The sequence below is a fragment of the Podarcis pityusensis genome, assembly GCF_964106645.2.
Source record: "Podarcis pityusensis genome assembly, chromosome: 1".
Classification (NCBI taxonomy): Eukaryota; Metazoa; Chordata; class Lepidosauria; order Squamata; family Lacertidae; genus Podarcis; species Podarcis pityusensis.
The window spans coordinates 118,608,919-118,629,026 of NC_138028.1; the positions used below are offsets into that span (position 1 = coordinate 118,608,919).

At 42.5% G+C, this 20,108-nt stretch overlaps 1 protein-coding gene and 1 long non-coding RNA gene across 3 annotated transcripts in view; one reads left to right on the forward strand and one right to left on the reverse strand.

The window, feature by feature from the left end:
• RAPGEF4 (Rap guanine nucleotide exchange factor 4) overlaps positions 1-20,108 on the reverse strand; it is a 175,495-nt gene that overhangs the window by 137,562 nt on the left and 17,825 nt on the right. For both annotated transcript variants that reach the window (XM_080973326.1, XM_080973327.1), the window contains exons 3-4: positions 17,627-17,715; positions 8,065-8,211 (exon numbers count right to left, since the gene is read on the reverse strand). In XM_080973326.1, coding sequence (XP_080829452.1) covers positions 8,065-8,211; positions 17,627-17,715 — 236 coding nt within the window. The remainder of the gene's footprint in view (positions 1-8,064; positions 8,212-17,626; positions 17,716-20,108) is intronic.
• Positions 1-20,108, forward strand: part of LOC308458739 — a 395,423-nt gene that overhangs the window by 86,111 nt on the left and 289,204 nt on the right. The window lies entirely within an intron of this gene.

The window sequence follows — 20,108 nt, forward strand, 5'->3', positions numbered from 1 at the left end:
TGCACAGGATTCCCCGCCTCCAGAACCAGCTGAGCCGGGGCTGGGGCTTGAGCCTGAAGGGTCCTCACCTGTGCTGGATCCTCAGGTGCAGGCACCAGCTGAGTCTGCTCTGGCTCCTGAGGTGATGGAGGACCCATTGCCTGCAGGTGCTCTACTCTCAGCCCCATCAGAGGAAGCTGAGGTTGCCTCTGGGCCCGGTAACCCTCCAGCCTCTCCTGAGCTGCAGAGTCAAAGGCGACTATGGGGTTGAAGAAGCTGTTGCCCTGCAGATGTTATTGGACTCCAGTTCCCATCAGCCCAAAGCAGCACGACCAATGGTCCAGGGATATTGTAGTTAGGGCTGCCATATTTCAAAAAGTGAAAGTTGTTGAGTTGTAGTACAGCAACATTTGGAAGGCCTCAGGTTTCCAATTCCTGGTGTATAAGGGGAAATGTGTTGCTCATTGCTCGTGAAATTGTGAATAATATCTAACAGGCTCCTATTCCTTCTGTGGAACCGCATTCTGCAGAGCAAACTGCCATAGATATACATTTTCTCTAGGTATTGCAGTTGGAGCGGTCACAAAATGCAATATCCACCAGAAGCACAACATTAAGAGTAGATCAATAAACCTTGTGTACAACATTGTGCACTGAGATTGCATAAAATCTGATTACACCTAAAGATCATTTCCTAAAAATAAAACATTAGAAATACTTAAAAGCATTCAGGGTTACACTACTTTGACGACGCCCTTTAAAAAATTGTCAGCAATAAGTTGTAGACAGTGTGCCAGCTTCTAATTCCAGAGGAATGGAGATCCAACCAGCAGAGGAATACCTGCTAAAACTACAAACCTCTGAACGAAAAGCATGGAAAACAGAAGACGCAACAGAAATAATAAAATGGCAGCCCAAGACCCCACATCACCTCACCATAGAAACGATGGATTAGCTGTAGATCTGTCTCAGGATAATTGAATCCATGCTTATCAGAAATTGTGTCTTGTTGAAGTTATGAAAATCACAGCAACTTCAGAATAATTTTTCATACTCCTCAAATCTATAGAACCTACAGAACCAGGGTTTTTGTATTTTTTTAGAGGCTGTCCCAGAACAGAAAAAAAGCGTATTCAAGTGGGGGGGTGGCAATGGTACTATCAAACTGCCTCTATTTTTCTTTTTTTTTAAAAAAACCAAACAAACCAAACTTGTGTCTGTCTTCAGCCTTACAGTCACCAAAGACACCAGCCCGTTTTGTACAGTAATTCTCCTTATCAATCAACATCATGCCCCTCGGATGTCTGAATAGTTCAGCCGTAGGTGTTGCATACCCTGTGCACATAAAAATTCAATCTGCATGCAGAGTAGACACAGGCTGAATCTAGACATATATTTTAAAAAATGTTGTGAAAATGTTTTTTTTTTAAAAAAAAAACAACTTTTAAAATATATATGGAATTCCCCATTAGTTCACCATTGCCATCTTGTGTCACATTTGCACAATGCACTTAAAACATCATATTTGCAGCTTTATAGCGGATTCCTCTGCTCACGCTTTTTTGGACCAAGATGAGGTTGTACGGGTGAGGCTAGTGGGCACAATTCCACTTTCCCCTGCTACCAATTCAAACAAAGCCCAAAACGTTTTGCTGCCTGAGGCATAGGACAAGATGCCTCCCACCACCGGTTCCACGTACAGGAGCCAAGCAGGAAGGCAGTTAAATCCTGAAAATGACACAGCACCATCCAACTAAGGGCAGCAGGCTAGCTTAAAGGATACAGGGTAGACCGCGTGGCACAAACAACTGTGTCTCATCGTTGTTTGCTCTCCCCCCATGCCCAAAAGCTGCAGCCTGAGGTGGTTGCCTTGCTCTACTGAACAGTAGGGCCGGCCTACAGACCGATTCTATGTGAAATGGTGTGGAAAGGGTAAGTATGTCTCTGTTTGCTTAAATCCAGTGTGTTTGGGTGTATTTCTCGCTACGAGAGTGACTGCTTCCCTCCTTTTTCTTTTGCAGTCTGTGGCAATCCTATTATAATATGGGAGCAACAGCAGCAGGTGAGCTGCTTAACTTTTGCTGAATGCAATCAGTTTTGTTGTGCTGCAACATCATGATCTCCCACCACCCACCTTGCATTTAGAGAGAGGAAAAAGGCATATTGGTGGGAAAGACCCTGATGTTGGGAAAGATTGAGGGCACAAGGAGAAGGGGACGACAGAGGACAAGATGGTTGGACAGTGTTCTCAAAGCTTCTATGTTTCCGTAGTACGTTTCTGAGCACAATTCAAAGTGTTGGTGCTGATCTTTAAAGCCCGAAACGGCCTCGGTCCAGTATATCTGAAGGAGCGTCTCCATCTCCATCGTTCATCCCGGACACTGAGGTCCAGCGCTTAGGGCCTTCTGGCAGTTCCCTCACTGCGAGAAGCAAAGCTACAGGGAACCAGGCAGAGGGCCTTCTCAGTAGTGGCACCCGCCCTGTGGAACGCCCTCCCACCAGATGTCAAAGAGAACAACAACTACCAGACTTTTAGAAGACATCTGAAGGCAGCCCTGTTTAGGGAAGCTTTTAATGTTTGATGCATTACTGTATTTTAATATTTTGTTGAAAGCCGCCCAGAGTGGCTGGGGAAGCCCAGCCAGATGGGCAGGGTATAAATATATTATTATTATTATTATTATTATTATTATTAACATGAGTTTGACCAAACTGCGGGAGGCAGTGGCAGACAGGAGTGCCTGGTGTGCTCTGGTCCATGGGGTCACAAAGAGTCAGACACGACTAAATGACAAAACAACAACAACAAATAGATGAATCAGAGCAGTCTACACAGAGCGTGTCAGTTAAGTGTCTACAGAGCAGCTGCATGCTTCTTGGCTCTGTTTTTAGGGCTTCTGAGGGTCTCTAAACACTTTACTACTTGAAATCACATGATCATCCCATAAAACCCAATATTCCTCACTTTATTAACTCTCTGGGTTTTGTATCTGTACAGGGCTTGCCTAGGGAGAAATCACTAAATCCTAGCAAAGATCTCTGGAGTTGATTACTGTGTAATAAACTGACAAAACAGCAACCCATAAATCAACCCAGTAATTTCGAGTGGCTAGCCTAAGCATCGAAGATTCCTCTTGAATTTTTACTGCAATATTTCAGGTCTTATATCAAGTTTAATCTCCTTCGCAAATGAACTGTAAAACACTCGCTGACGTGCAATGCTTGAAAGGAAGAAGAAGAAGAAGAAAAATAAGGGGGAAATATAAGTTATATTTTACTGACACAGCACTCCAACTGCTCCTCAAACCACAGCTACTGTTGTAAAGTAGAAGTAGTTGTATTTAAATTGTAATTAGCACACACTATGTCCAATCTGCTAATGATCAAACAACTGGTCAAATGGTCAACAGTACTGTACATTTGAGTCATTCATTTCAAATATCCACAGGAACAGGAATTGCATCATTAAACACACACAAACGTCCCCTAGTACATTTCAAAACCAGCTGAAGTGCCTAGTACTGTTTAGGCAAATATCTAAAATACATGACTGAAATTAGGCTTTATTTTGTATAGTTCTAAACCATTCCTCGTTGACACCAATCTCATGGCATGGTACAATAATATAAAATTCCAAATTTAAATATATACAAATAAAAGCGAAAAGTCCATTTCATCATCAGCACCACTGCAACACCGTAGCCATTAGACACCACCATAAAACATCAGAATTTTTTGAAATGTGGAGTAGACTTCATCCTTCCAGTCACAAAGCTTATTAAACTGTACTGTCTAATCTGCTTCCTGAGCTGCAAACAGAATTCTCATTAGTGTATATTAAAAAATGTAGGTATAATGCTGGCATTCTCTTTAAAAGCTATGTACATAAGGATATAAACTTCAGGCGAGTGGTATATTTGAGTCTAGGCCTTTAATCGTATTTTGGTTTTAAGAAATCTTCCTGATCCTTTCAAAAAGCATTCGAATCTGATGTTATGTAACCGTTCCAGCACCGTGCAATTTGTATTTTTTTAAAAAAAAACACCACACATTTCTATTATGGGTTGTTGTTGCTTTTCGGCTGGCTCAGGAAATTTAATTTTCAGATTTACGGCTCAGCAAGAGACACACACATAACAATCAAAAGAAAATGTGATATGGCAGCACTTATCACATCACTCAGTTCATTGCTACTATACCTAGCCAAAAAGAAGAGCCAGATAACCGTCGAAGTCCTGTCGTGATCTCTTTCCAAATAACCAAGGAAGAAAACTTGCTCTATCACTCCCTGGAAAACATTCTGGTAACGCCTCGTACACAGACTCTTATCCACGGATTCCAATTGCGCCAAACTATTATTTTTTTATTCCACGTAAGAGAAAACATGTTTGTTTTTTTCTGCTGTCACCTCGGGGAAGTTCCAAGCCATGCATGGCGATAGGGACACTATGGAAAGTAAGTACTAAAAATAAGTAAAACTCTTAGTGGATTCACTCCCTTCCTGTCTGAGTTTATGTGATTGAACTAAAGGAAAATACAAGGGCACAGAGTGAGCACAGTGACTGCAACATCCTGCAATGTGTACAAATAAACTCATTTTCTGCCATCCTTTCTTCCCAAAAACAAGCGGTCAAAAGCTCCTCTTTTATGTACCGTATATTGTGGTTGAGAGCTTTTAGACTGGTTGCTCGACTGCTTGTAATTTCTGGTTCTTTTTTGTTTTAGTACTTTGGGTTTTTTGATATTTTTTCCATGGCTTTTATACTGGTTATACATTTTATAGTCTATCATGAACCTCTGGACTGGAGGATGGAATCTAAATGATAATAATAATAATACTGTGCTCGGATTAATATTCCTTTGAAGCCAATTTCAAAGCCTGCAGAGAGCGGCCTGTCGTTCTAAACTTGGTGCAATTTAAAAATTAAAAGCCTAAGGATGCATGAGCTCACCAGTTTTAGAGCTTCGTGGTTTGCAGATAAGGGATCGGGCATCTTAAAACCAAATGTTTCATTTTTTAACAAGCTGCTTCAACAGCTGCCTTTGTAAAACTAGATGTCTCTGAGGAAGAACATGATCCATGGCTGAGCAGATGTTCATCGGCTGGGTGTTATTCAAACAGAAGTAGACAATGCGGGAGGAGATGGCTATTTTTGCTAATAATTGCTGCCAGAAGGATAATATTGGTTGTTTTGATATAATGTTGAAAATTAATAGCAGGGAAACTATTAAGATGAAACTATGGTTTGTTATTTCAAATGCAATGGCAAACTATGGTTTGCCAAAAAGGACAACTGCCCTGTGCAAAGACTCAGGAGGGGAAGGGGGCGCAGATGAAGACACCACCAGGTCTGCTCCTGTCATATTTTATCAGGGACTTGAGCCACTTTCAAAAGCCAAATACAAATAACGAATTAAATAAATAAGCCGGAAGACCAAGAGCATGGAAGCTCAAAGTTTATTCCAGTTCTCATAGAACTGAGCCACTATCCTCTACAATTGGTTAAGTTCCTCAAGCAGACATTGAGGGTTGTATTCAACTTAGCATTACGGTGAATGTTCTGCCTGTTCTCCTTGCCCAATGGAACATTCGCCCCCCTTCTCAACCTCCTCCCAACACCCTCTAAATTTGTTCTGGGGGTTCTTCAAGCCTTTGGAGCAGCTTTGGAGATGGTGCAAAATACATGCAGGGATGGGGGAAAGAAATCCCGTTGACCTAGTGCACATATTTAGTTGAATACCACCTGCAATATTTGCAATTTCAGCCCAGAACATGACAATACGGCATTTATAAAGGTGAAAGTATAATTTGAGCTAAATAAAATGCAAAGAAACCAGTAGAGAGTGTTTGTTCTGATGCTGTCACATAGTCATACTGCATGATGACCTTTGAAGAACAAGACGCAAGAATCAGGTGCTGTCTAAATACACCTGGAGCCAAAAGGCCAAGTCTCTTTCCACAAACTGACATCAAATGTTGGCCAGGGAATTAGTGTCAAACTCAGATTTCTTGCACCTAGGGCTAAGATGCTATCAGGTACATGGCCTCATGCACATTAAGTAACCTTTCCCAAAACTGAGCAACAATGGATTGATAATAGATTTTTGGTTCTGTATCGTATAGCCTGACAGGTAAAAAGTAGACTGTTATCGCTTCTATGGAATCCCATGTAAAGCAAGAGTCCCTTCTCAATGATGTAAGGCCTACCGACTATGCAGCTCTTAGTGAGACACAAATATGCCTTTCCCAGTACTTTTTAGGTCACATTTTAAAACCTTGAAAGTGTTTTCTCTGAAATGCCTGCCAGATTAGTACGTCAACACATGAATGATGCTTATTGAGCATGAAGACGTAACTAATTAAAAGCAGCAAGGGCTTCAACGGTTTCTCACCCATGTACTCTCAATTTCATTTATTTCATCTTACTGCCAATTCTAAACTTCAACGAAGGTCTGACATCAGGATTCTCCCCACAACATGAGAAAAAGTTAGTGGCATCCATATTTCTGGGGCAGCGCAACAGAAGGAAAGCAAAGTTTGCCAAATAAAAAGTCATGTTGCAGATAAAAGGCCGTTTTAACACTACCGGTGTTTGATACAAAGCCATTTTCATTTCAGCAAATTAAGTATGGAAAGCTAGCTAATTAAAACGAAAAACTATGTCATGGAATGTTCATAGGAAACACCAGTTAGCAAACTAGGGTGTGTGAGTGGGGAGATAAAATAGCTACACCTCTGCAAAATTTCTTAAAACCACATAATTTCATCTTATTTGGTTACCTAACGTTACATATGTTCCACTGCTCTCTATTAGCGGCATTTTTGCATTTTAAATCTTGCTTATTGTAAAAAGCAACGAACAAATTCAAAATCTTCCTCCTCGTTATCATAAACTAAAGGAAAACTAGTATCAGTGGATTAAAAATAAATATTTGATTCATGGATGGCAGCAAGAATATGGTCCAGTTGGCACGCAACACTAAAAGCCAACCCATGGTTAAGCAAGGATGAGCAAGCATACTGGTACCCAGAGCAAAAGCCATGGCTGCTTTGTTCCTCTCCTGGTGCTGCTATCCCGAGCCATGCCATTGTTCAGCTTATTGTTATATCGGAAACCCAGGCCCATGGTTTGTTTCTCTCCCAATAAACCACAAGCTGTAATCAAAGTTTATTCTTGGCTTACGGTTCAAGGCTTGTTGGCAGGGGGAGGGGAGCCAAACCGCAAACCATGGTTTGGATGTAATGCTAAGCCAAACCATGGCTTAGCTCTGGGTAGCAAGTCAGGACCAAGGGATGAGCAGAGAGGCTGTGATTTCTGCCCTGGCTGTTCACTCTTGCTTGCTAAGCCATGTTTTGGCTTAGAGGTGAGTGCAATTGAGGCCTGCGTGGAGCAGGCGCTGATAAAACTACAAAAATTCAGTAATTTCTTAGGGCTCAAGAGAAAATGGGAGATTGCTTTAATGACTGAACCGATTTATTTTATGTGATGTTACAACAATACACAGACAGACAACTAGATGAAGAAATGGCCATTGGTGGTTGTTTAAGAAAGGGCAACCATATAGATATTTTTCCACATTATGAACTAGTATGCTATGACTTGTTAAATTTCATAACATTGGTACAAATATGTCACCTTCTTTCAGCAATTACTTGTATGCATGCTATATATTCTTGTTTTATGTAACAAACACATACTTTCAGAGCCAGCTTAACAAATTTGACAGTGGTACCTTGGTTTACGAACTTAAATCTATTCCGGAAGTCTGTTCTTATACCAAAGCGTTCTTAAACCAAGGTGTGCTTTCCCATAGCAGCGGGGAACTCAATTTACAAATGGAACACACTCAACAGGAAGCGAAACATGTTCTTATTCCAAGGCAAAGTTCACAAACCAAAACATCTACTTCCAGGTTTGCAGCATTCTTAATCCAAACTGTTCATAAACTAAGCTGTTCTTAAGCCAAGGTACCACTGTGTTAGTCAAGGTTCCCTGTGCATTCCACATACATCTAATAACACAGCTAGGCTCCTTAAGCCTTCTCCCCTATGCTATAATTCATCGAGTAGTCTTTTGAGCTTACCTCCCAAAGCGCCTTGAAATCCTTCTGTTCAATCCGCAGCAGCTCGCTGTTCTCCCTTGTAACAATAGTGGCATGGCGAGGGGTGTTATCCAAAATTGACTCTCCGAAAGCTGTTCCTATTCCCAGTGTACATATCGTCACAGCATCCTGTGAAGTTCAAAAGACATGAACTTATAAGCCTTTAGGTTCTGGAGGGTTTAACGCCACAGTCCTGTTGAAAGATTTGCAGCAGCCTTCGCTTGTAAACAAATATTCTAAGCCAGGCATAGGCAAACTCGGCCCTCCAGATGTTTTGGGACTACAACTCCCATCATCCCTAGCTAACAGGTCCAGTGGTCAGGGATGATGGGAATTGTAGTCTCAAAAAACATCTGGAGGGCCGAGTTTGCCTATGCCTGTCTAAGTCATGCACAGCAGAGTGGGGTTTTAGCAAAACCGTGTCTTAATTTGAACCAAAGCTCAGCATCAGAATGAACCTGTATTTTGTCTGCCCAATGCAAATCACAGAGATTTTTGCCTATGAGAGGAATAGCTTTCTATCACCACCGTCCAGTGCTCAAATTAGAAGGGAAGACCGGGGGGGGGGGTCTCATCCTGCTACCTTTTGTGACACCCACCATATGTGGCCAGGGGAGATAAAAACCAATGATTTAATTTAAAAAAAACAACAGATTTTTTTTATTTAAATCGGATTTTTTTAATTTAAATTGGATTTTTAAAATAAAATGCTTTTGGAGGAAAAATCTTTCTAGTTTTCTATTTAAGTTACATTATAGCCCAAAGGCTATTCATCAGGAAATAAGGATTTGTTTTAAGTTTTTCATGTGTGCTAAAACTCAGTCTAAGTTTTTTTAAAAAAAAAAAAAAACCATTTAACCACATCAGTTAGCAAACATGGATACATATGCTATAATGTTATTGTTTTAGTTTAATAAATTGTTTAAATTGTTATTAAGGAAATGATTATTTTTCTCCTTCCAATAAGGTACAGCAGAAAAGCTGTCCAAATATAAACAGTTAGCTTATAGAACCTCACAATAATTTCATAATTATCTGTCTATGTATTTCTAATAGCATAACCAAATCAGTAATTTTTGATAGAACTGTAAAAACTACTCTGAAAATTTATTATTCCAAAAATGAAACCTTCATCTGGTTGTAAATATCAAGATTATACCAGCAATGATGAGTCTTTCTGTAAAATTAATTAATTAATTAATTAAATCAAGTCTTACTGACTAGCGATTTAAATTGTGAAATCAAATCCACCCTGATAGTGGCCCTTAGAAAGCTGAACACAATATGGCTAGCTCTTAGAAAGAGCTAAGAGGACCACAATATGGATAAACCTAGGGGGAAATCTCAGGAAGTGAAACTTAGGGATTTCACCCCACCTTTTCCTATCATAATTTAAGTTCTGCCATTGTCAGCCCTCAAATACTTTCGGATTAGGCAGGCAGTGGGTGTTTCAGATCAGAGCAAACAGCTTATATGCATGTCCAAACCCTAGCTAGGTTTGCCGGCCACCCTTGTTGCTGTGCCATGAGCAGCACCTGACATACAGAAATTAAGAATGAAAAGCACCTGGAAAACCCTCCCCTGCTTAAATTCCTATATACCATAATGATGTTACAAGCTATAGGAGCAGAGCTAAGAGAAGGGGCAGCTGCTGGCAACCCTAAGCCAGCACCTATATATAGCTTTTAACAATAGTCTTGATCTTTGCGGTCGAGAGCATAACCTACAGTTATAAAGCAACATACTCAGATAAGGTTTATTAAAAGAAATAACCTTTACTGTCTATCCCTGATAGTATTCATCATAAGGCTGACAACCAATTCTCTGCTTTTTGTCTGAAGAGGGGAATTCACAGTTCAAAAACAAAGATAAATTAGATGTACAGGTTTCACTCAGGGTAGCCGAATTCAACATATCGCCCGTTTCAACTGAGGTAGGGATGTTCCTGCTCTCGACAACATCTAAGCTTTTTTTATTCTGCCTTCCTTCTTCCTGGAAAAAAGATGTAATAATCTCAAATTCTCTCTTCTCTAAGAAACCTCTTTCAAAAAAAAAGCAACAGTAAACAACACAGGAAAGTCCGTAATTTCTTGTTATTTTACTATCTATGGTGACATAAATCAAAGGTTCAATTTAGATAGTAACAGATCAGGATGGAGAAATGGAGAGGGGGGAACTGGGTTCATATATCAAAGAAAAAGAATCTGAGGTTTTAGGAAAGAAGGGGCTTAAAACAAAATCTGCTTCGGTCAGGAAGCAAGCCCATACCCTAGACTTCAGAGTCCTAATTTCTTTCTGTTCCCTGTTTCTGCATCTACCATCCTTGGGAAAATGGGGCACCTGGGGCCTATTATAGGCTGGTTAACATGGCTCCCAAAGAACCCCTGCTGTTCCCATGGATTGGCTTTGAGAATGTTATCAGATTCCTTGCTCTACGCTTTCCCCTCCCCAACCGCCTGCAACCCCAGAAGCTGCAGGGGATCCCCACTCCTGGGTGCCACATGATGGCTGGGTCAGCCACAGAACCATCTAAAAAGAAGGCAAGTGCTTTATAAAAACACACATACTGAAAGGTGTGTTTGTTTTGCAACCTACAGATTTGCTATTCTGGCAAAGCGTGAAGTTCGAATCACGAATCTCAAACCTGCATGACATAGCACACCTGAATGCCTCAAATCCTACAGACACCTTTTGGTTTTAAAAGGTCAGTGTTGTGGTTTCAAGAGGAGACCAGATAGCCTTGAGCTCAAATAAATAAATAAATAAAAACCACATCACCCAGTTTTGTAATGTTCATTTCGAAACATCCTGCAAAATGATTCATAGCAACAGGTAGGTTTAGTTATTTTATGCTTATAAAGTTGGGTATTTTTCTATTTGTTTCGTTGTCGGTGATCTTGCACGAGCTGTCAGGTTCTGGCAAGCACCCTGGATATGCTCCTTACTGCAAACTCTAATATGAAAGTTGTAGGCTAACTTGTACAGTTTGTAGAAGAGCATACAGTCGTACCTTGTTTGTCGAACACCTTGATACTCGTACGTTTCGGCTCCCAAACGATCGAAACCCGGAAGTGAGTGTTCCGGTTTTTGAACTTTTTTTGGAAGCCAAACGTCTGATGCGACTTCTGCAGGGCCGGATTTAGGTTTGATGAGGCCCTAAGCGACTGAAGGTAATGGGGCCCTTTATATGTCCAGCTGTCCTCTGTCAACAACAAATTGTCACTGTTTTTTGTGTTGAATATATGCTATCTGGTAATTTATGGATCTAATAGGTATATAAAGCCATTTGCACCTAACAAAATATGTATTTTATCAAAGTAATTGTTGAACTGAAATACAATTAAGAAGTAGTATATTAATAGTGAAATACAATTAAGAAGTATGGGGGGGGCAAGAGAGCGGGGCCTAAGCTATACAGTAGCTTGTTTAGCTTATACATATATCCAGCACTGGGCTTCTGCTATAGTTTCCGGCGCGCCTGCGCAATCGGAAGCCAATTGGAAGCTGTGCCTTGGTTTCCGAACATTTTGGAAGTTGAACGGACTTCCGGAACACATTCTGTTCGAAAACCAAGGTATGACTGTATTAGGTTTATTAGGTCAGAGGATGATCACAATGCTTTAATTGCGTGTCATTTCAAACAGCATGGGATGCAAGATTAAACCCCATGGAACCTCACAGTGAAGGGTCCCCAGCAACACTTTCTGGAGACAGCTATCCAAACAGGATTGGAAGCACTGCAAAGCAATACTGCCCAGTCCCAACTTGGAGAGCCAATCCAAGCCACGATTAGAAGCCGCTTGAAACCTGCTTAAAAAGCGATTTACTGTAGAAATATTTAAAACTAGCAAATAAGGGAGCTCTGTATGTGCAATTTAAGAAACTGAGGAAAATTACACCCACCCAATAAATGTGTCTTGCATGTGATGCTAAGCTTCTTACTTTCTAATTTATGGGTTTTGTCCAGATAGAACTCAATGGATGACTAACAATGGAAACCACCCTACATATTTTATTTAAACCCTTTCCTACAGCAACCTGAGGGACACGGGTGGCGCTGTGGGTTAAACCACAGAGCCTAGGACTTGCCGATCAGAAGGTCGGCGGTTCGAATCCCCGCGACAGGATGAGTTCCCGTTGCTCGGTCCCAGCTCCTGCCAACCTAGCAGTTCGAAAACACGTCAAAGTGCAAGTAGATAAATAGGTACTGCTCCGGCGGGAAGTTAAACGGCGTTTCCGTGTGCTGCTCTGGTTCGCCAGAATACAATTAAGAAGTAGTATATTAATAGTGAAATACAATTAAGAAGAAGTATATGGGGGGGGCAAGAGAGCGGGCCCCTAAGCTATACTGTAGCTTGTTTAGCTTATACGTACAGTGGTGCCCCGCAAGACGAATGCCTCGCAAGACGGAAAACCTGCTAGACGAAAGGGTTTTCCGTTTTTGAGTTGCTTCGCAGGACGAATTTCCCTATGGGCTTGCTTCGCAAGACGAAAATGTCTTGCAAGTCTTGAGATTTTTTTTTCGCTTTCCCCCCCCTTTATCTAATCTGCTAAGCCTTTAATAGCCTTTAATAGCCTTTTAGCAGCTAATCCGCTAAGCCTTTAAGCCTTTAATAGCCGCTAAACCGCTAATAGCGCTAATCCGTTAAGCCGCTAATAGGGTTGCTTCGCAAGACGAAAAAACCGCTAGACGAAGACTCTCGCGGAACGGATTAATTTCGTCTTGCGAGGCACCACTGTATATCCAGCACTGGGCTTCTGCTATTGTTTCTGGCGTGCCTGCGCAATCAGAAGCCAATCCTGCCCACCTAGCAGTTCAGAAGCACGTCAAAGTGCAAGTAGATAAATAGGTACCGCTCCGGCGGGAAGGTAAACGGCGTTTCAGTGCGCTGCTCTGGTTCGCCAGAAGTGGCTTTGTCATGCTGGCCACATGACCCAGAAGCTGTACAGCGAGATGAGCACCGCAACCCCAGAGTCGGCCACGACTGGACCTAATGGTCAGGGGTCCCGTTACCTTTACAGCAACCTATAAAAACTTCCTATGGGAAATGTTTTTTTTAAAAACTGTGGTCCGTCCTATACATACTTTCCAGGGAGTAAATTCAACTGAACTCAGTGAGGCTTACTTCTGAGTAGGCTTGTGCTGTTAAAGGCCATTTCTTTTACTGTACCACCAGGAAAATTTATTTCACACGGTGTATTCAACAAACTGTACCATAATCTTGAATGTCCAGCCTGTCCTAACTCATTTATTGTCTTCTCTGGGCCACAAAGGTTACAAATTGCTTGAAGTGGAAATGGGAGGTGGAGAAAAACTTCAAAAGCTGATATTCTATATCTTAGGGGGAAATACTTGAATGTTAGACCCCTTTGATCCCAATAAGCTATTGTCTGTTAACCAGCACATAAAGCCTATACAGTATCTTTACACAGAAAAGGTCTTAAAAAGCGCAACAATCATTCTTTTTTCTTTGGGGGGAGGGGAGTAGGCAAGCAGAACGATTTGCCTCTTGGAAACCCTTTCAGGTTTTTCTCCATCCTGAAAAAATGCTTAGCATTTATCCTTTACTTCTGGGCTGGGGAGCCTGTGGTCCTCCTTATATAACTCCCATCAACTCCAACCAGCATGAACAATTATCAAGAATAACGTGAGCGGCAGCCTGGTAACATCTGGAAGGCCCACAGGTTCCTCCTCTCTGCTTTATCTGATACTTCTAAAATGCCTATAACGAGATGCTGGGTGACTGACAGGTCGAATCGCAGGCATTCTACCTGCTGTCTATATGCTTCTGCTGCCTCTCCGCCCCCTGCCAGTTCCCAAACTTACAGTGGTACCTCGGTTTGAGAACAGTCCGGTTTAAGAACGATTTGGTTTACAAGCTCCGCAGAACCGGAAATAGTGTCTTGGTTTGAGAACTTTACCTCAGTCTAAGAACGGAATCCAAACGGTGGAAGGGCACCGGCGGCGGGAGGCCTCGTTAGGGAAAGCGCGCCTCAGTTTAAGAACGGTTTTGGTTTAAGAACGGACTTCTGGAACGGATTAAGTTCATAAACTGAGGTACCACTGTATTTTGCTTCTTCTGCCAAGGGCAACGAAGGAGCTAGAAGCGGGGGAAATGAAGTACAGTGGTACCTCAGGTTACATACGCTTCAGGTTACATACGCTTCAGGTTGAAGACTCCGCTAACCCAGAAATAGTGCTTCAGGTTAAGAACTTTGCTTCAGGATGAGAACAGAAATCGTGCTCCGGTGGTGTGGCAGCAGCAGGAGGCCCCATTAGCTAAAGTGGTGCTTCAGGTTAAGTACAGACCTCCGGAACGAATTAAGTACTTAACCTGAGGTACCACTGTACAGGTGACGACCATTTTGCGTGGGGGTTCCATGTCTTGCCCCCACGTACAGGTCGGCCCCTTTCCGCCCCAGCACCTCGTTCTGCCCTCTTCTGGATCCAAAAGGACATACGCGTCAATTGGACATGTCTAAAATGGTCTGCCGCCTCTATCCCACACTGCACATGGCCAGAATGCCAACCATCTTCTTGTTTATGCCAACAGTGGCAAAATCAAATGGGCGGTTGTGGCTTCCTGTTTCCTCTGCTGCTTCTGTAACAATGAGTGGGGAGCTGGCATATGTGCAAGAGACTAAAATGTGTTGGGGAGGGGGGTTAATGGGCTGTCCTTGTTTTTGTTTTTATTGGGCATTTTGTGGTTTTATATTGAGATTTTAGTGCCGTGAACTGCCCTGAGACCTGTGGGTATAGGGTGGTATACAAGTTTAATAATAATAATAATAATAATAATAATAATAATAATAATATGACGACGACAATGACGACAACGACAAGAAGAAGAAGAAGAAGTGATTGTCACCCCTAATATGGCCAAACCAGTACCCATGAACTGCCATTGCTATCCTACTTGGACAGCCGTAGTACGCCCACAGAGATTTAGGTAGACTAGATTTTATTGCCTCGTAAACTTTGTAGGTTTGGTCCCATAAACAAACACGACTTCCCATAGAAAGAAAAATGCTATAACTGCATGGGCACTTAAGTCGGCCTATTTTCATGCGACTAAAAAAAGAAAAGAAAAAAAATCTTCATGCATTCTCGTACTGCCCTCTTGTGGCATGCCATCATTCTACAGATACAATCCAGTATTACACTTGCCTGTGAAATTCTGAGTTTATTATTTCCCTAAACCAACTGCTGGTACAGCGGTACTTCGGCTTTCGAACGCCTCTGTAGTCGAGCGGTTCAGAATGCAAATGCCAAAAACCCGGAAGTAAATACCTTGGTTTTCAAACGCTCCTCAGAAGTTGAACAGGAAACGCAGCTTCTGTTTTGAGTTCTTCTGTATTGAGGCTTCCATTTTGAGGCTTCCGCTTTCGGTTTTCAAACGTTTCGGATCTCGAATGGACTCCAGAATGGATTACATTTGAAAGCCGAGGTACCACTGTATAATTCATGTCTAAACTGGAGGGAGGGTGATTTCTAGTACACTTATATCCAGGTTGGGGTTTTTTGATTTTTAAGCAGGAACTGAGTTCCCTTACTTTAAACAATTACCGTATTTTTTGCTCTATAAGACTCACTTTTTCCCTCGTAAAAAGTAAGGGGAAATGTGTGTGTGTCTTATGGAGCGAATGCAGGCTGCGCAGCTATCCCAGAAGCCAGAACAGAAAGAGGGATCGCTGCTTTCGCTGCGCAGTGATCCCTCTTGCTGTTCTGGCTTCTGGGATTCAGAATTTTTTTCTTCTTGTTTTCCTCCTCCAAATACTAGGTGCGTCTTATGGTCTGGTGCGTCTTATAGAGCGAAAAATACGGTAGTTGTTTTGTCGAGGGCGGGCAGGCTGGAATGGATATACACCCAACACCTGAGCCAAAAATCACCTATATCTGTAATCAATAAGGTAAAGGGACCCCTGACAGTCAAGTCCAGTTGCGAACGACTCTGGAGTTGCGGCTCTCATTTCACTTTACAGGCCGAGGGAGCCGGCGTTTGTCTGCTTCTGCAGACAGTTTTTCCGGGTCATGTCGCCAGCATGACTAAGCCACTTCTGGCGAAGCCAGAGCAGCACACAGAAACATCCTTTACCTTCCCACCGGAGTGGTACCTATTTATCTACTTGTACTGCATGCTTTCGAACTGCTAGGTAGGCAGAAGCTGGGACTGAACAACAGGAGCTCACGCCGTAGCGGGGCCTCGAACAGCCAACCTTCCGATCGGCAAGTCCAAGCAGCACAGTAGTTTAAACCACAGCACTACCAGCGTCCCCGTAAAGTTGTGGCCATTTCTAACCCAGATCGTGGTCTGCTTGAGTTTATGGATCACATCTTACATTTAGCCACTGCACGGGGAGGGAGGTGGCGCTGCCACTGGGCCCGCAATAAACAAACTTTGGGGCAAGTTCCCCCACCGTTTTTTCCAGGGGGGAAAAGCTTAGATCCTTTGGTTTAAAATGTTAAACATATGAGATGCCAGTGTATATGAGAAGCCAGAAGTTAGGAATGTAAGAAGAGCTAGTGGCCCATCTAGACCAGCTTCATGTTCTCAAGGTGGGCAACCAATGCCCATGAGAAGCCCATAAGCATGACCTGAGCCCACACAGCACTCTTCCCATGTGTGATTCCCAGTGGCTGAAATTCAGAAGCATACTGCGTCCAACCATCACTGAGACCTGTACAGGAAGAGCATGAAAATCCAAGAGGATTCCAACACTATACCAACATCTGCTGAGTTCCTCCCTTGCTGCTTCAACTTCTGTCCCCATAAAAATCAGCCATATAACATTAGACAGCTGTTTTCAGAGACAAACAAAAGTGATGGGTTCCCCCCCCACACACACTTTCAGTTCAGCTCCATCTTAATTGTCCACCACCACCCCACCACACAATATTTACTTGTATACATGGCATTTTGCAAATTATAATAAAAATACAGATCCCTTCATAGGAAGCTGTTTCGTACGGAGACAGATCATTGTTTTTTTCCAGCTCAAAATTGTCAGAGTGGCAGAGGTGCTCCAGGCCTTTAGGCAGGCCCTGCCTCCTCGCTGAAAAATGGAAATCCCTGAAGAGTCAACCCTTTGGTTTTTAGCAGAGGACTGGATCACCTTCCTTTTTTTCTCTTTCAGGACATGTCTGTGGTAAGCAAGCATGATTTTCTTGGGAGGGGGAGGCAAGGCTCCAATTCCTTGTTAGGGCCCGACTCTGGGCTGCAATCTGCACATTTCAGAGTCAGATGGTCCCTGGTTGCTTTTGAATTGGTGCCCAAGTCACAGATGGTTAGGATCATGACACAGAGTCCCTCGCACACAGTAGTAACAAAAAGAAATTGAGAAGCGCTCACAAAATATTTCACATCTGAAAGCAATTCACACTGCTACCGCAGACGTTTGATACTTGACACCGGTGTCAATGTGTGTGTGTGGCGAGGGGTGGGGGAAAGAGCACAATATCGACCAAACCCCTCAACAGTTTTATCCAGTTGTAGGGTAGCATTTTCTTCAGACAATTGAAGCCATGTCAGAGATGTAATTTTACCTGATGGTTGCTCGTATCAGAAACTTTAACATCCAAAGATCCCGTCAGCACGGCATACCAATTTGTTCCAATATCACCTTGGCGAAATACTGTAGGAGAAAGAGAAAGAATGAAAGAAAAGGAAAGAAAAGAAAAGAAAAGAAAAAGAAAAGGACTCAGGTTAAAAGGCATTTTCAACCACCATTACTATACGACTGTGCTGGGACTGCATCTGTTTCCGAACAACAGATTCTTAACTTGTATGGTGACTAACCATAGCTGTTGACATACCATATAGTAACTATATGGTTGATGCTGACTAATGTGTGACAACTGCTTTCTAACAAGGGGCATATCTATATTAATATTACTTCTCTTTCCTTAAAAAACAAACAAACCATGAGTTCTATAGTATTGTGGGTGGGGACAGGGAACCCCTAAAAGAATGTTTAGCACCCACATCAAACTACAACTCTCAGGATTAAAGTTTGACAGTTAAACTGGTTGAATATATATATATATATATATATATATATATATATATATATATATATATAATGTAGACCCTCCCTTATGGCTTTCTACCGATATCCCACCATAAACAACAAAACCGGGGGGGGGGGGGGGTGCAGGTTAAACCATCAGTGCACAAAGTTTGCACAATGAAACATTTCACCCATTTTGATGTTCAGATCAGAAGTTATACTTTCAAGGAGACAGAACAGTTTCCAAAACCTCTATATTTGGGTTAAGTTTGCCTTTTTACTGCCCGTGTTTTCCCATCTCTACTGCTACTTTGGTACCTCCCCTCAACCCTCCACCTTTCTTATTCTTCTTTCTCAAACATGGCTTAGAGCAGGGGTCAGCAAACTTTTTCAGCAGGGGGCTGGTCCACTGTTCCTCAGACCTTGTGGGGGGGGCAGGCTATATTGGGGGGGAGAACAAATTCCTATGCCCCACAAATAACCCAGAGATGCATTTTAAATAAAAGCACACATTCTACTCATGTAAAAACATGCTGATTCCTGGACTGTCCACGGGCTGGATTTAGAAGGTGATTGGGCCGGATCCAGCCCCTGGGCCCTAGTTTGCCTACCCATGTCCTAGAGTGCATCATAAAGCCTAATCTGTAGTGGTGAAGGCAGAGAAGAAATCTCTGGGTCTTTACATTCTTGTTTGTATAGTTACTGGACTTTTGCATTTTGCCCCCACCCTGTCTTTGGAAAATTTAGAGAATCTTTGGTAACTTGCCAAACTTTTCTTCTTTCTGATAGGTGCATTCGCAACGGTTCTGACCTTGACTCCACCACGGATGTTGAGTTAATAGCAGAGCCATTCTCTTCATGTTAATTTTGTGTTTGTTTTGGATGAGCGTCAGTTTCTGACACCCAATAATGTGGGCAGGGTACATGGTTCAGTTCATGCCCGCAACATGTCTGTTCAACCCATGGTTCATCTTGTCTAGACCTGAAGATCCAGGAGACATTCCTGGCCTATTTGCATCATATAATCAATGTTTCCTTGGGACAGAACACTGGGGGTGGATACAGCTAAAAAGAGACAGTACTCTCTCTTTTTTTAAAAGAGAACCACAGGCTAATCTTTTGTTTTTATTCATTCATGTAATTTCTATACAGCTCTTCATCCAAGAATCACAGGGTGATTTAAAATATTAAAATACAAAAATACATAAGACAGTAACAAATGAAAGAACACCCCCCCCCAAACACACATTTTAAAAGGTCATCAACTGTTGATGGCCTTGGGGAAGAGGAATGTGTTTGCCTGGCGCCTAAAGATATGTAATGAAGAGGCCAGGCAAGTCTTCCAGGGGAGAGCATTCCACAAATCGGGAGCCACCACAAAAAAGGCCCGTTCTCGTGTTCCAGCCCTCTGGGCCTCTCACAGAAACACATGAAGAAGCTACATACCTGCCACTTCAGAGGGATTATAGAGCAGGCACCCTCCCATCTATCGGGTCTAGGGAACCACTCACTAGCAGCACCTCAGTCTTATCTGGATTGAGCTTCAGTTTGTTAGCTTTTATCCAGTCCATTACTGAGGCAAGACAACAGTCCAGTATACACCTGCCACATCTGCAGACGTACAGGAGAAGCAGAGCTGTGTGCTGTCAGCATATTGCTGACAATGCACACCAGAACTCAGTTGTGGCCAAGGTGGATGGTGGCTGTGGAACTTCTTCGGTTCTTGCATGATGCAAGTTCAGTTTGGAGCTGTTTAATTTGGCATCCAGTCAGAGATGGCTTTGCTTGTCCCGGCTAATTACCTTTACCAGGAGAGATATGGATTTGGGGAGTAGGATCTTGCTGGTTCTTCTAGATCTCTTGGCAGCTTTTAGTAACCTTCAGGACACAACTGTGTGGGTTGGGCTTCTCTGCAATTATTCTACTCACTGCAGGATTCTATGACAGGCATAGGCAAACTCAGCCCTCCAGATGTTTTGGGACTACAATCCCATCATCCCTGACCACTGGTCCTGTTA